The sequence below is a fragment of the Protopterus annectens genome, chromosome 14.part0, assembly GCF_019279795.1.
Source record: "Protopterus annectens isolate FY-2018-M chromosome 14.part0, PAN1.0, whole genome shotgun sequence".
In the NCBI taxonomy this organism is placed as follows: Eukaryota; Metazoa; Chordata; order Ceratodontiformes; family Protopteridae; genus Protopterus; species Protopterus annectens.
Window position 1 is genome coordinate 53,524,537 of NC_056748.1, and position 16,261 is coordinate 53,540,797.

The 16,261-nt window shown below is 42.5% G+C and overlaps 1 protein-coding gene across 1 annotated transcript in view; it reads left to right on the forward strand.

Moving 5' to 3' along the window:
• The window catches only part of CASP7 (caspase 7), a 472,872-nt gene that overhangs the window by 283,262 nt on the left and 173,349 nt on the right, over positions 1-16,261 (forward strand). The window contains exon 5 of the mRNA XM_044055765.1: positions 13,944-14,119. Coding sequence (XP_043911700.1) covers positions 13,944-14,119 — 176 coding nt within the window. The remainder of the gene's footprint in view (positions 1-13,943; positions 14,120-16,261) is intronic.

Below are 16,261 nucleotides of genomic sequence, written 5' to 3' on the forward strand. Positions count from 1 at the left end.
TGAAGAAGATGGCGTCGGCCGATGCCTTTATACTCCAGCCATTGTGACGTCGGAGAGGAGGCGACACCAGCCGACGCCGGACCCAGACTTTGGAATTCGGCCGATCAAGGGCTGCCTGAGGCAGGACAACCCATATGTTATGACTGCAGTTGCATATCTATCGGACATCTACATTTATGGTAGGTACAAAACTGTACTTTCTAGTTGCTTACAAATGTGTGCTAAAGTGTGTGTATTTGTGGGGGAATACATTGAAGAGGTTAGTATTTGATTAACTTCCACACATTTAGATATCAGCTGCACAGACAGGGATAAAAGGTGGAGGAGTCTTTGTCTATATTTGCAACAAGCATAACTCTGCATTGGTTAAACACAAGAGTGCCCTGGAATTTTATCCAAGTGCAAATCAGCATAGACAAAGTCTTGTATCGTAGCCTATCAAGCCATAGTCACCTTCTGTGTCCCTAGAATCCCATAGCTCATACCTAGACCTACTGGAGACACTCACCATTAAACCAAATACCCTGTTCATGGAGACTTTTAACTACCAGTCTATTGAGTGGGAAACATATGTTGCCTCATACTTAGGCACACGCACACAAAGTGTCATGTCCTCACTGGTGAGGTCGGACCACAAAGATGTCTCCTATGAAGTAAGTCATCTCAGTAACTCCAACAAACCTTTATAACAGTTAGGAACTATTCCAAAGCAAACTATATTCTATTAAGCGAGTTCACAGCTATCTATGTAGTATTGTTTACATAGACCCTATACAACTGTGTAAGTGGCTGTACAGAGGCTGGTGTACCCTACTAGAAGTAAGCCCAAAACAAACTCTAAAAACAAACCACACCGGTGGAATCCAGGGTATAAATGCACAGTCTTATTCGGATCGCCTTAAAGCCCTATTCTTTGTACTGTGTCTCTTACGTGTTACTGAGAGGCGATCTATGCCTAGCATTAAAGTCATTCTCTGATCCAGCTCTGATGGATATTTTGTAGATATGCATAATGAACATGAAAGCTCCAGGGATCTAAACCTTGTCATCACAATGAACAAAACATGCTGGAGGGATAGGTGCCTGACCCAGAGACTCCCCAGACGCTGGAATAGACTGCCCATACATGCCAAGCAGAGCGCCTCTTTGGCCCTCTTCAAAAGGAACCTTGACGATTGGATGGGAGATAGGAAATTCACCCTGGGGATCACGTCAGTCACCCTGCTAGACAGGGGTCCAGGGAAGTAAATATTGTGGGAAGAAATAGGCAGGGAATTGTTATGGCTAGGCTTGTATAGGCCCTAGGGCCGATAGCCTAGTACCAACCTATGAACAGCGTTAGAACCACTAGATCAAAGGATTTAAATTTTTCTTGTGACATAAATAAGGCATTTTGGCAAGACAAATGCATGTGTCAGTGGATCCCCGTGCATTTGAAGCAGAGTCCATCCCTAACGCTTTTTAAATGTAAACTTGACTTTTGGATGGGAAATCTGAAGTTCACCCTGTGTCTGGCCACCATGTCCCTGATAGAGGCAGAAAATAATGCCCAAAGTAACATCCCCTCCCACATAACTTCTAGGAAATTCCTAACTAAACATATCCCCTCTTAATAAATGCCCATGGTACATAGGGACACAATTGGGTTGGATTGCATGGGTAGGCTTATAAAGGCCCTGGTGGTCATTAGCCTAGTGTATACCTATGAGGTACTGCCGATGGATCTCTTTTGACTGGAATTGGGTACCTTTCAGGCTATGAATCTGTGAGTACTGTCTATCTAAAATGAGCAATCTTTGTCTGCACACGCAGAGTGGTGCATCTCTTTGCTCAAGCTAGGGGCTTTTCATGTAACTACTGATATCAGGTACACTGGGAAATTGTGGAGTATGCACTTGTATGGGCAGCCTCCAAATATAGAGCTAAAGTGCAAGTCAAATTCTTTATTAATCCACAGTAAAAACAGTCCAAAAGGCAATCCTCACTTGAATTCATAAATAATTTGGCTTAAACTTTGGCTCCATCTTTGGAGGCTGCCCATGCAAGTGCATTTGTCTTTTCAAGTTTTGGTTAACTGTTTGGCACTTTGTCTCTACACACAAATTGTGTAGTATGTTGGTCTCTACACACAAATTGTGGAGTATGTTAGAAAGTTACGTTTCCAAGTACCTGCTTCTGTAAATGAGGTTGCACAATGAGCAGACAGGGAGATGCAGAAAAGTTGATAATATTCAGGCGATCACACTGATCATTAACAAATTGGCACGGTTTAAGGTTATACACCAATCAGTGTCTTCCTGTTTATTTCACTGCTGACGTTGGGTCAGTTGTATTGCATTCTATCCATCACCAGAAGCTTCCTCAGCTGCTGTTGTACCTGTCTTGTACAGGTTTATGTTCCGCACAAAGGCACTGGCTGCACTGCTGGTTTGTACACCTTTTCAGTTTCTTTGGAGTTCTTCTGTCATACATTACCCTGATACTCCGTGCCCAGTGGCTGCAGCACTTTTCTAGATTTATCCCTTCTCTTTCAGACTTCCCTTCTCCTCCGGCATCTGTCCCAGATACTTGAAGCTGATAACCTGTTCCAATATTTTCCCTTCTATCTCGTTTTTCAGTTTCTTCTGATTTCCTCCATTTGCTGCCATGACAACTGTCTTGTCTGTGCTCCAGTTTCATCCCATGAGCCTTCAGTCCTGCTATCTTTTTCTGAAAATCATGTTCAGTGTCTACTCACTCTGCCACGATGTCTGCATACAGCAGCTTTTTGTTCATCATCCCCCTCTGACCTATTTGCTAATGTAGTCCATCACCAGTATGAATGACAGTGGACTAAGAGTTGAATCCTGGTGCCCAACCACTCCAATTAGGAACCCGTTTGTTATTTCAAATGCTGGGTGTACATGCCTAAATGTGTTCTTGTACATAGCTAATGCAGAGTGTACCACTTTTTCTAGGTCTTCAAATCACTGCGAGACTGCAGCACAAAATAGGTTCATAAAACCAACATAATGTGGCTTTTCATTTCAAACAAAGTAACAAGACAAAAGAGTATGATTAAATTGCCGGTAAAAATACATTTGTTTCCATAAAAACAAACAAAGAGCTTTCATCTTCATAGACCTCATCAGATGAAAATGCACTAACAGTGTTGTAAGAACTCTGTGAAGGCAAAAGCTCTGCGTTGTTTTTATTTGTTTGTATGAAACTGTTTTTAGTGGCAATTCTATTGTTTTTTTTTTTGTCCTCACATTGCAAGATTGATGACATCAGTTTTCTTGGGACCTTGACATACACATTTTCCATGTCTTTTAATGCCCAGTTGGACTCTTTCATCATCTGCTGCTGCTTCTTTACTGCTTATGTCTGTGCAGGCATTGTCATTCATATTGCATCTTGACTCTTGGAACTGAAGCTGCCTTGTGGGGTCCGAGGCATTGGAGTTGACTCCAAGGTTTTTGGAGCAGTCTCTGGCCCTCGGAGCTTCAGCATTTGATATCTCTGCTCCAACTTCTTCCTCAGGGAGATTGCTGTTGGGGCAGAGGGAGGTAACAGTCCAGCCCTTCTCTCCAGAGTGATTTGCCTTCGAGATAGTGAAGGGAGTGTTCTCTACTGCGACGGGATAGACAGATGCAACCCACTCTGTTCTTCAGTCTGTTTCCCAAATGTCTCTTTGCTTACAGCCACATCATTCTACACCACAGGGACAGCCATCTCAAGACTCCCAGCCCACCCACCAGGGCTTTACGATCTCTTCTGACACTTCACCAGAGAATCCCAAAGAGGAAGTCCTTAGGAAGAGGAAGTGCATCCCACAGAGAAAGTCCCTAGGAAGAGGAAGTGCAAGAGGAGGCACTTATTACTGATTTTGATGAAGAAAGGTCCCGATGATCACCTCCAGAAGACGTCTCATTTTTGAGATCCTTAAAGAGATGGCTTGAGATCCTTAAATAAAGAGATGGTTGGTCCTGTAGCAACCCTTCACCAGAGGAATCATTATTTCTGGAGGCCTTTTGAGCTGGCCTGTCTATGTTAGGAACATATGATGGAGTCTAATTAAAGTATGATGAAGTCCCCAGTTTAGGGGGGATGAAAGTGCTCAATCTGTAAGACTTTACATGTGGAAGAATAAAAACAGCTTGGACTGAAGTCTTGGCTGTCTACATGTGATTTTTGCTTCTGACAGTGTTTAGTGACAATTGTCTTTAATATCTGCTAATAAGAGCGAGAGATCAGCTGCTTCATATTGGTTTTTATGTGGAGATGATCATAAATTACAAAGAGTGTCTCTATTACAACTGACTCAACCCTTGGAATTCATAGGAACAGTCTTCAACACGATATCAGTGACAGCTTCTTTCTCTCTCTCTCTCTCAAGAATGAAGACTATCAGATTCCAAGTCAAGAAAATAATTTGCAGTACCAGAATTTCAGCCTGGGTGATCCTTCAAGCTTTGGGGTCAGTGTCAGCTGACATAATCTTAGTTCCTCCAGCAAGATGTTTTAGGAGGATTTTTCAGTTGTGTGATGTGGATATCCCACCACTGCCAACCAATATGTGATGTGGATATCCCATCACTGCCAATCAGTATGTGATGACCCCCTACCTCTAGGACAGTAACCAAGGAGCCTCAATCCTTACAACCAGCACCAGTGGGGGATGTTCACTAGGAGGGTAACAGGTACATACACAAGTATCTCCAGATGCAGCTCTCTGCATCAAGCATAATCAAGCACAATTTCCCTTAAGAGCACACAGGGAACACAGTCAGTCCGGGGTTTGTTCCTCTGTCTTTCTCCAGATTCTCAGTTAGACTCCCCACTGGCACAGCTGTATAGTTGAGTCCTTAGCCAGGGTTCCAAGCCAAGTCCTCTAACACTCTCTCTGTCCAACCAGTGCTTCATGACCCTGCCCAAATAGCTGACACATACACACTCTTTGAGATTTGATTTGCAGACATAGACACACACACGCGCGCACACACACACACACACACACACACACACACACACACACACACACACACACACACACACACAACTGGGAAAGTCTGGCACAAGTTTACTAGCTATGTCTCCTTTTGCACAAACTATAAGGTACTTATCACTGACACAGAACCCCTCCCCAGCTACTTGAAGGCCCTTAACAAAGGGTGTCCAATTTTACTGTGTAATTTTAATACCAATACAAATGGTGGTTTGACCAATAGCAGTGCTATAAGAAGTGTCCCACACAGTGTCACCAAGTAAATATGCAAATACTCTCAAAACTTAACTATCTCTACAAAGATCAGCCGCAATGAAAGGTTTAAATGTATTTAATAATAAAAGAACAAGAAAATGCTAAGTATGTATTTACAATGATATCAAAGTTCAAATCACAGGAAGTACTTAAAATAATATTGAAGGACAGGCTCAGACAAATAGAGAAAAACAATATCTAAACTAAGCTTCATTATATTCCTGACTGAGTCTAAGAGAATCACTATTCCCTAATAACTTACTTAATAGAGCAAGGCGGATGATATGGTGAATAGTCCTTCTTGTTGTCGGGCCTAAGACCAAATACAGAATGTTCTGTCTCACTAAGAGACTTCTCAAAATAATATCTAAAATATTACTTCTGAGATAGCTTGCAGAATGACATCACTTCTGGTTGTCTGATTTCTAGTTCAGTGCAAACCCCCATTGCTAGAAGCTGGCAGGACTTAGCATCTACCTGTAAAAATACACACACAGGGGCTTTTGCTCAGATCTGTGGTGGGTGCTAGAAGTCATAAAACAATTGCATACTTCCACACTTCCAGTAGTAATTAGTTCACCATAAAGACAATACAGAAAACATCCTAGTACAGACTTTGCGTCTCTGGCTGCATTGAAACCTATGAGATAGCATCTTTATGGTGTAGCCTATAAACTGATTTAATTTCAGATATATTTTAAAGTTTGCTGGACTGAGGTTAACCTCATGATTTCCAGTTTCCTCTGTTAAAACATATACATTTAAACATATAGTGCATGTAAATGTATGTTCTCTCTAGTAGGGCACACTGTGGATACATTTCAAACACAAACTTTTTACAAATACCTTTTCAACACAAACGCCTCTACAAATCAGTTTGATATACACATGACATACAATTCTAATACATTTGTAACAGCAGCATCTTGTATTAATCAATTTGATAGTCACAAATGACATACAATTATTTACAAAATTCCAGCTAGCTGTGCTGGCAGTATCTCTTTTCATCACAAATGGACACTAGCAACACAGTAGTCGATTCTGTACCATGTCTGGTCAAATAAGAATCACTCAGGCATGCAAGAGGTACCTCTGGTGGATTCAATCAGATCAGGTTCTGCAAGGCCCTTCTTTCATTCTCCCTCAACCCAAGGCCATAGTGACCATGGACACATCCCAGATTGGGTGGGTGGGGGGCACTTGGTCTCTCAAAGAGGTCAATTTGCATATCGATGTCCTAAAGATGAGAGCGGTACTCCTAATGTTGCAGACCTTCTAGGATGCTTTCCCTTTAGGGGCAATTGTGATTCAGCCAGACATTATTTCAGTAGTTTGGTACATCAACAAACAAGGAGGAACCATATCTTACCCCCTTGTGTTGAGAAGCACTTAGAGTGTATCAGTGGGTGAGCACATCCAAATGCTTTCTCATAGCACCACACAATGTTCATCGTGTTTCACTGTTGCAGTCATCACTGTGGGGTTCTTCCTGCCAGCAGGCAGTCCTTGGTTGGCCAGAATCCCGAAGTCTGGGTCCGGCATCGGCTGTTCAGTCATGCTCCCTGACGTCAGAGCACCAGGAGTACAAAGCTGCCAGCCGACGCCATGTTCTCCCGTCTTTCTTGTCGTGCGGTGAAAGCAGTTCGCGAGTGCCAGTCGGCTGACTCCTGATATTTTTTCGTGCTTCAGTCCGAAGACTGACTTCTTCTCAAAGCTAAGTACCCCGTTGGGGAAACATTTTTCTTGCTCCAGTCCGATGTCAGAAAAAGTTAATAATTGCATTTCTTGTGGGAAGCAAATACCTCATAAGGATTTCCATTCTTACTGTATTCCTTGTTTAGGCCCTGACCACGACGTAGCTAGTTGTCGGTTTTGTGCTAGATTTAATCAACGTACGATTAAGCGGAGGTACGATTTTGCCTTTCACTACTTTGGTAGGAGATTTAATTATAAAATGTCGTCGGACACGCTTCCGACTACCGGAGTTCACAAACGAAGCAAGGATAAGGACAGGCCTCCGAGGTCCAAATCAGATGATGTTACACAACCAGAGCCAGCTTCAGGTTCGGCCGTCGTCAGTGAGACGCTTTCGCAGCCTCTGTCGTCGGCCATTTCAGAACCGATAGCCGAAACGGACTCCCACGAGGAGCCAACTAGGCCTTTGAGCACTCCAGCTGCAGGACCTTCGGACAGTGCTCCCTCGGATGGGTCCAGAGCCGCTGTGCAGGTACCGGCTTCCGAGGGGGTTTTCGGGCCTACACAGCTTCTGATAAAGGCAAAACCAAGGACAAAGACAAAGACTCCTTCTAAATCTAAGACACCAGCCCAGGCCTCTTCTGATCCGGGACCCAAATCCCAGAAACAGTTACTTAAAATGGCGGAGGACTTGCTAACCATGATTAGGGGTTCACATCCCCCTCCAGACAAAAGGCCAAGGCAAGAGTTGGATTATGAATCTTCTGATCAGGCATCTATTTCTTCAGTGTCTTCCTCTGAGCAGGAATATTCTTTCCCTCCTTATGAGGATTCTGATGCTGAGGAATCTATTCCATCAGCTTCTCCCCTGAGGCTTTTTCTTTTGGGGAAACTTTACATGACATGAGGGAACATTTTCACTGGGAGGGACAGGAGTACTCGGAATCTAAGAGAAGGCTCAGGGATTTCCTTATTCTTCCCCAACATAGACCCCTGGCTATTCCTCCTATTTTGGATATTGTGGATGATGCCTTTTCTGAAGCTAATTAAACTCCTGACTCCTTTCCTCCAGCCCCTGCTAAGCCTGACAGATAGTACAGGGTCCCTGACTCCCACCAGTTCCTTTACAAAAATCCTACTGCTGATCCAGAAACCATTTCTCATGGTCCTAAGGGGGTTAAGGCTGCCTCTGCTAAAAATCCTATTCTGACAGATAAGGATTCCAGAGCTTTGGAGAGATGGGGCAAAAAAGTGTATACTTCTGCTACTTTATCGATTAGGGCTTTAAATTGCCAATTTCATATGCTAAAATATCAGCAATTTCTACTGTCTGTTATAAAACAAAAGTTAGGTACCATTTCTGCATGTGCAGATAATAAGGAATTACATGATTTGATGCATGCTACTGAACAAGTGGGGAAGCGTGGTTTACACTGTGGTTTTGATGCCTTGGAGGCTTCTTGCAGGGCGGCTGCCTCTGGCACAGTCATTAGTAGACATGCTTGGTTAAAGGAACAAAACTTACCTGATCAAGTGAAAGCAAAGTTACTGGATGCTCCTGTTCAGCATAATGTTTTGTTTGGGCCTAAGGCTGAAGAGGTGATAAAGAAAATGGAGGATAAGGCAAAATTCATGCAAACGGTTAAGGATTTCTTACAAGTTCAGCCCCCTAGATTTAGCAGAAATTGGCCAACAAAAAATTGGTCTTTTCCCAGCTCGAACAGATCTCAGAGGGGTAGATATAGGCGCACCAGAGGGAGGCCTCAAACACAGACCTCTTACAGACCTAGACAATGGAGTGCTTCCACCTCCAGGGGTGGAGAGGACAGACCTCAATCGTATAGAAAACAGGCTCAATGACTCCCCCTGCATGGCTCCAGGAACTTCTCTCCTGGATGCCCCTCTAGGAGGAAAACTCTCCCTTTTGCAACAGAATTGGACTTACATAACCAAGACAAGTGGGTTCTGGATGTAGTTTCAAGAGGTTACAAATTCCACTTTCATACCTTGCCAAGACCAAATGGATGGCCAGACCTACCAAAACACCAATGGTCCGAGGCATTAAACCAGGTGGGATCCCTCATGGCTATGAGGGCCATAGAACTGGTTCCACAATCAGAGACGGGGCAAGGCTTTTACTCAAGGCTCTTTCTAGTTCCCAGAAAGCAAAACTCATGGAGACCCATCCTGGATCTGTCAGTCTTAAATACTTTCCTGGAGATACCAAAGTTCAAAATGCTTACTCTGCAGCAGCTCCTGCCAGTGTTGAGCAAAAATGCATGGATGGTGACATTGGATTTAAAGGAGGCTTACCTACACATCCCTGTCAGACAGGAGTGCAGAAAATACTTCCGGTTCAAGGCCGGCTCGAAACATTACCAATTCTCTGCGCTGCCCTTTGGTTTGTCTACTGTGCCCTGGGTCTTCACCAAGTGCCTGGCATCAGTAGTAGCTTATTGCAGACTCAAGGGTATTCAAATTTACCCTTATCTGGACGACTGCCTTATTCAAGCAGACAGCAAGGATGTTTTACTCCAGCACCTGGAATTTGTTCAAAATCTTCTCAAGTTTCTGGGATTCACTGTGAACATAAAAAAGTCAAATTTGACCCCCACACAACAGATAACTTTCCTGGGTGCTCTTTTAAACACAACAACCCAGATGGCATTCCTGACATCCGGAAAACAACTACAGCTGGCTTCCACTTTCAAAACCTTGGCTTCCATTACTCAGCTAACTGCAAGGAAATTCCTGCAGGCTTTGGGTTACATGGCCTCCTGCATCCTTCTCATACCAAATGCAAGACTACATACGAGAAAAATACAATGGTACCTAAAAAGTGTATGGTCAAAGCATTGCCACAGTCTAGACACACAGATTGCTGTCTTGCCTTGCCTACAAAAGGAATTCCATTGATGGACCATGGCATGTCTTCACAACAAAGGCAAAGCCTTCAGTCTACCTCCAGCCAGCCAAGTGTTAACCACGGATGCCTCGGATTACGCATGGGGAGCCCACTTGCAGGGAAAGGGTCTGCAAGGTTTTTGGACAGAGGATCAGAAGCACCTACATCTCAGTTTAAAAGAGATGTTAGTTGTTCAGAATGCCCTGTTGGCTTTCAGGGATCTTCTACAACCAGGACAACTACTGATACGAACAGACAACACCACAGTTATGTGGTACATAAACAAGCAGGGGGGCTCGCATTCCTACCCCCTTTGCAGACTAGCCGTGACTCTATGGAACACCGCACTAGCTTGCAAAGTGGATCTACAATTTCAGTTCCTGCCAGGGAAACAAAATACTTTGGCAGACAGACTGAGCAAGAACCTGTCAGACCCACACGAGTGGATGCTAGACACCCACATATTCAAGACGATTACAGAAGCCTGGGGCTGCCCAGACATGGATCTATTTGCATCCCCCCTCAACCACCAGTTACAGATTTTTTGCACAAGGACTTTTCACAAGCTAGCATGGAAAGTGGATGCTCTCTCATTCAGTTGGAGGAGCCTCTCTGGGTATGCCCTTCCACCACTACCTCTTCTACCAAGGGTGTTATTAAAAATAAAACAGGACAAACCAAAGCTGGTCTTACTAGCCCCGAATTGGCCTCGACAATTTTGGTACTCAACATTGATAAATCTATCCCAGGAACCTCCTTGGATTCTACCTCAGAGTCCAAATCTTTTGTCTCAGCATCAGGGCCAGGTCCTGCACTCTCATATCTAAAAACTCAGCCTGGAAGCCTGGCGTATTCAGGGTCTATGATTAATCCTACCTTTTCCAAACAGGTCATGGATGTTATCTTAGAAGCCAGAAGGCCTAGCACTAGGAAATCTTATGAAGGTAAATGGAAGAGATTTTGCACCTGAATGCATGCTCAGGAATCAGATCCTCACATTCCAAATATTCCATTGATTCTACATTACCTAACAGATATGTTGCATAAAAGGTTTATCTTTTTCCTCCATAAAAATACATGCCTCCGCTATCTCTGCACATTATAATACAGATCCTCCAGTTTTTTCACATCCACTTCTGAAACAATATCTCAGAGGAGCAAAGAATTTAAGGCCCCCTAGGACACCGCCCATTCCTGCCTGGGACCTCAATTATGTCCTGGAAAAACTTACTCTGCCTCCTTTTGAGCTTGCTGCCACATCTGATATAAAGTATTTATCATGGAAGACTATTATCCTACTGGCTTTAACCTCAGCCAGGAGAGTCTCGGAGTTACAAACGCCCTTGGCTATGGAACCTTATTATTTTTCATCAAGACAGGGTTTCTTTGAGGACTAACCCTACTTTCATGCCTAAAGTGGTTTCTAAAGTGGCTTTAAAACAAACTATTCACCTGCCAACTTTTTTCCCTAATCCACAAAATAAGGGGGAGAGGATCTTGCATTCTTTGGACATACACAGGCAGCTTCGCTTTTACCTGGACATAACCAAGGATATCAGGAAAACAGAACAACTGTTTGTTTGTTTCTTATGCAGCAAATTCCCAAGGCAAAGCTATTTCAAAACAGACCATTTCTAAATGGATTGCTCATGGAATCAGATTTTGTTACTCTCATCATGGAAAGCAAATCCCAGGAAAAATTAGGACTCGCTCTACCAGAGCTGCTGCTACTTCAGCTGCCTTTCTCAGGGGAGTACCTACCAAAGATATTTTGGAAGCTGCAACTTGGAGTTCAGTGCATACTTTCTCTAAGCACTATAATCTCCCTCTTTATTCTAAGTCTAGGGCAGGCTTTGCTTCTGCAGTCTTGCAAGGCCTTCTAGCCGCCCCTTCTACTCAATAACCACCACCCCTTATCTCAGCTTTGGGATTCAACCCTACAGTGATGACTGCAACAGTGAAACCCGATGAACACAGTACAGTTGTGTACACTTACCATAAATGTAGATGTTCGAGTGTCTTCACTGTTGCAGTCTGCTACCCACCCTCCTGTCCCCTCTTATACTTTTATTGGTGTGGTTCCCTACTTCACCCTTCTTCTGAGGTGTATTTGCTACAGGGTATGGGGTTTGTTGTATGTTACATTTTTGTTTTACTTTTAGCCTTCACTTTTGAGCACCTGACATCTGGGGCAAGAAAAACTGGAGAACATGGCGTCGGGTGGGAGCTTTGTACCCCTGGCGCTCTGACGTCAGGGAGGGTGAGTACACAGCCGACGCCAGACCCAGACTTTGGGATTCTGGCCGACCGAGGGCTGCCTGCCGGCAGGAAGAACCCCACAGTGATGACTGCAACAGTGAAGACACTCGAACATCTACATTTATGGTAAGTGTACACAACTGTACTTTTCACTACTTCGAACCCCATTTCACTGAGTCCACTTGTTCGAAATAGTGAAACTTCGAACATTGACTTCGGCAGTCACACTACAGCGCAGAATGGGAATATTCCCTTTTCCATGCTGTAGTGCAATCTCAAGGGGGGGTGTGGGGGCACAGCCCCCCACATGGGGGGTGCAGGGGGGCTTGTCCCCCTGCAAAAACATGTTTTAGTGGGTTTTTTTGGAGGGGTAGAACTCGACTTCAGCGAAGTGCACTTTCATTTAAGTGGACTTTCACTTAAGTGTAGGGTCTACTGCTCTATTTCGAAGAAGTGTATTTTCGATGTAAAGCAGTAGACCCATATGTATATATATATATATATATATATATATATATATATATATATGTGTGTGTGTGTGTACACACACACACACACATGTATGCCTATATTTTATATGTCTGTATAAATGTTTTATATTTGAAACGCACCTATGCATATACGTCTACTAGCAAGTCCATTCTACAGCAGTCCCTCTATCCCATTATCTTCTAAATGTTTATGCTGTACTGCCATCTCATTTCTTTTTGCTTTTTATTGCTGCTTCCCCAAGTTGAGATACCAAGACAGGCAGTTAAAGTGGAGGGTACTATTCACAGAATCCCAAATTCCATGCAGGAAAATATGCCCGGATAAGATCCAAATTAAGATCTGGGGAACTGTGGGGAGCACTGAAGACTTGAGTCAAGATGTATGTTGGGTCCTAAAGGTGGAAGATTGGGGCTTAACAGTACTTATGTTTTAGTAGTGGTGAAAGAACAGTTTAGTTAATTTTTTTTTTCTTTTTGTCCCTACCCCAAATGACAAGCATTGTTCTCGATCATCCTATAGACCCATTTATTCCTCCTTAGTGTAAGAGTTAATAGCTTACTCATTTCCCATTTGGGTGCCTGTTCTTTCTTCTTTGAGGTGAGAGATCTAGAGTGTATTTGTTACTGGTAAAGGCAATAGTGAGACACTGTGAGTAAAACCATTATATCCTGTTGGACATGACTTTTTTGCTTTACTCACAAGTTTGCCTGACGGCTGTGACTTCCACAGTCACTCCTGCAGAGACCACCTGTGTGTGACCACATATGCCGATTTCCCATGGCTTATACAGTGCACAGCTGTTACCCTAGTTCATACTGCTGCATGCCACAGACCTCCCATTCCTGTATTTGTCAACATTACAGTGGACCAGACTACTTCACTCCTTTTGGGATGGGCAAGCTGGCACTGGCTGTTTACACCCACCATCTCTTAATTGGTTTCTTTACTGTCCGAGCCATTACTTGTGATCATCTTGGTCATAGTCAGCAATTCACTCCCCCTGTGCTGTGAAATTGGGTAAGAGGCTTAGGTTTTAAATGACAAGGGTATTCCTGAGTCATGACCCAGGAGACATTTGGTTCATACGCTGAAACTCTTGTGTGTCTTCTCTTAAATACAACACTTTTAGCATCCCTGTTATCTGTAATACTAACAGACATATTATAAAATAAGTTTGTCATTGTGTGCCTTAATTACTGATACTGTCATCTCCCATATAATTTCTTAACTGAGAGCACTGATGCCCTTTAATTTTCTATGACTGATGAGTTAATGTAGACTGTGTAATTTTTCTGCAGTCCATTTTTGTAAAGGTAGCTGAATTTCTTCATTTTTCTTGCTTTGTAGTGTCTCAAGAAGATCACAGCAACTGTGCTTCTTTTGCCTGTATCCTGTTAAGTCATGGAGAGGAAGGCACAATCTATGGAACTAACGGTGCTATGCCAATAAAATGCCTAACCTCCCTCTTTAGAGGGGATCTATGCAAGAGCCTTGTAGGAAAACCAAAGCTCTTCTTTATTCAGGTAACTTGCATCTGCAGTTAGCTGTTTTATTTTTCCAGAATATACTTACCTGTTGCAGTCATTGACGAATTAAGTGTACCTTGAGCCTCTGGCTGTTTTCAAGTGATGGGGTCCCCACGCACATTTTAGAACCATACATAAATGCATGTGTTCTTTGACTCTCCTTCCAGATTGTTTTAAATTATATTTCTTAATACAGCAGCATAGCTTTGAACATTTTTTCAGTAAATGGTGAAACAGTAATGGCAAAATTACCTATTTCAGACCATTTGAGCCATAAAAGGCCTCTCAAACTACTGCTATTATAATCCACCAATATCTGTACTGAACAGCCTTCCAAGATGTCTGACACTGATCAGCTCATTTTCAGCTGTCCTAGTGTTTAAACAGAAACTGAGGGGAAAAAAGGACCAGTAAATTTGGCAGTTTGGGTAAAATTCAGATGAAATTTGGAGAACCTGAATGAAAATCAAGAAAAGGAGAAGGAAAAAATGGCTGGGAAGAATCCTGCAGCTGTTCAGTAAATAGTAGCTAAAGCTGCAGCTTTGATTGGTGCAAGCGACTGCTTCCAGTAATTTAGAGGAAAATAAATCAGATGTACTCAGAGGTATGTAAAATAAACAAAACATTGAAGGAAAATATATCAAATCAAATAAAAGACTGGAAAAATAGAGGATTTAACTATCTATTTAGATAAACTGATAAAGCTGTAAAAATAAGTTTGAAATGAAAAAAGGTCAAGTCTGAAGTTTCTGAAGAAGAGCTGTTTCAAAAGTAGTACAGTAAGAAAACAGCACTTGCAGAGAGAACCTGAGATTTTCTGCTGTACCCAGAGAAACTGGAAGGAACAAACTGTATTTATTTTATGAAAGCACAAATAAGCAACTGGACTGGTATTCCACAGCTGGGATATGTTAACTGATCAGGCAGATAGTGTATGTCCTCCAAACTGGGCCGTGGCAAAGCAGCCAAGACCTATATTAGTAAAGATGCAATCATACCAGCAGAAAGATTTGATCCTAACAAAACTGTGATAGAACAGTAAAGCATTAGAAATGGGGGATTGCTAAGTGCATGCAGAAAATTATTATTCCCTGCACACCAGACAGAAAGAAGCAAATGTATACCAGCAATCTAGGAATGTTGAGAGGCAAGGGTCAAGTTGTATCTGTTTGTCTTTCAAATATTTTTTCTGGGTGTATGAAGACATTTTTGAATGCAGACCAGGCTAAAGAGGGAATAAAAGTTTATCCAACGAAAAGTGGGCCAGTAAGCAGAAGGGCATTCTGCTTTTCATTCCTCTTATAATAAAGCTCATAAATAAACTTTGCTAGCGAAACTTTTTCCATTGTTCCAAAAGGGGAATGCTTGAGAGATGCAGAGCACCGAAGCTGACCTAGTAATCAGGAGTACCTTGCACTTGAACCCGAGACTGCTGTTGAGAGATGGAAATGTTCAAGAAGAAGGCCAGCAACACAAAAATAGCAAGTAAATATGAGACTATAAAGCATCAGTAATATTTGAAATATGTCTTTGCAAGAAAATGTGGCTGAGAAAGATTGGACTTTTGTTGACTTTGCTAAACATGAGGGTAGACTGTAAAGCACTTTAGGTCATTAACATTTAGAATGACACTAAAGGGAAAATAGAAGTAACTGCAAGTAAAACATTTTGCTAATATTTGTGTAAAACATTTCTTGATATAAACTTCATGTTATATTTTACAGCAGTTTGTATAGTGTGCAGTCAGGGATTTTTAAACGTGGGGGAATTTTTTCAACAATTTGTATATGTTAGAGTAAGAAACTATTTTTTTTCTTAGTTGTAAGAAATACAGGCCCTGTACTGTAACAAGATAAAGGCTTAACAGAAGCAAGTTAATATCAATATAATGGTGTGATTTTGGGCTGCTGTGGTGGCAGTGTAAGCATGTACTGATAATATATGTAGAATTAAAAACAAGAAGCAAAAATCCACACCAAACAGGAACCCCAGTAACACCAACGAATAAGTATCCAAAAACACTGACTGAGGTATGGCTCCAGTTCAAAGAAAAAGGTAAAAAAGCAATACAAAATTCTTCAGTAGCAGTACTGGTTTATTACAAAGAGACACAAGCGCTTTCACCAATGCTTCATCAGG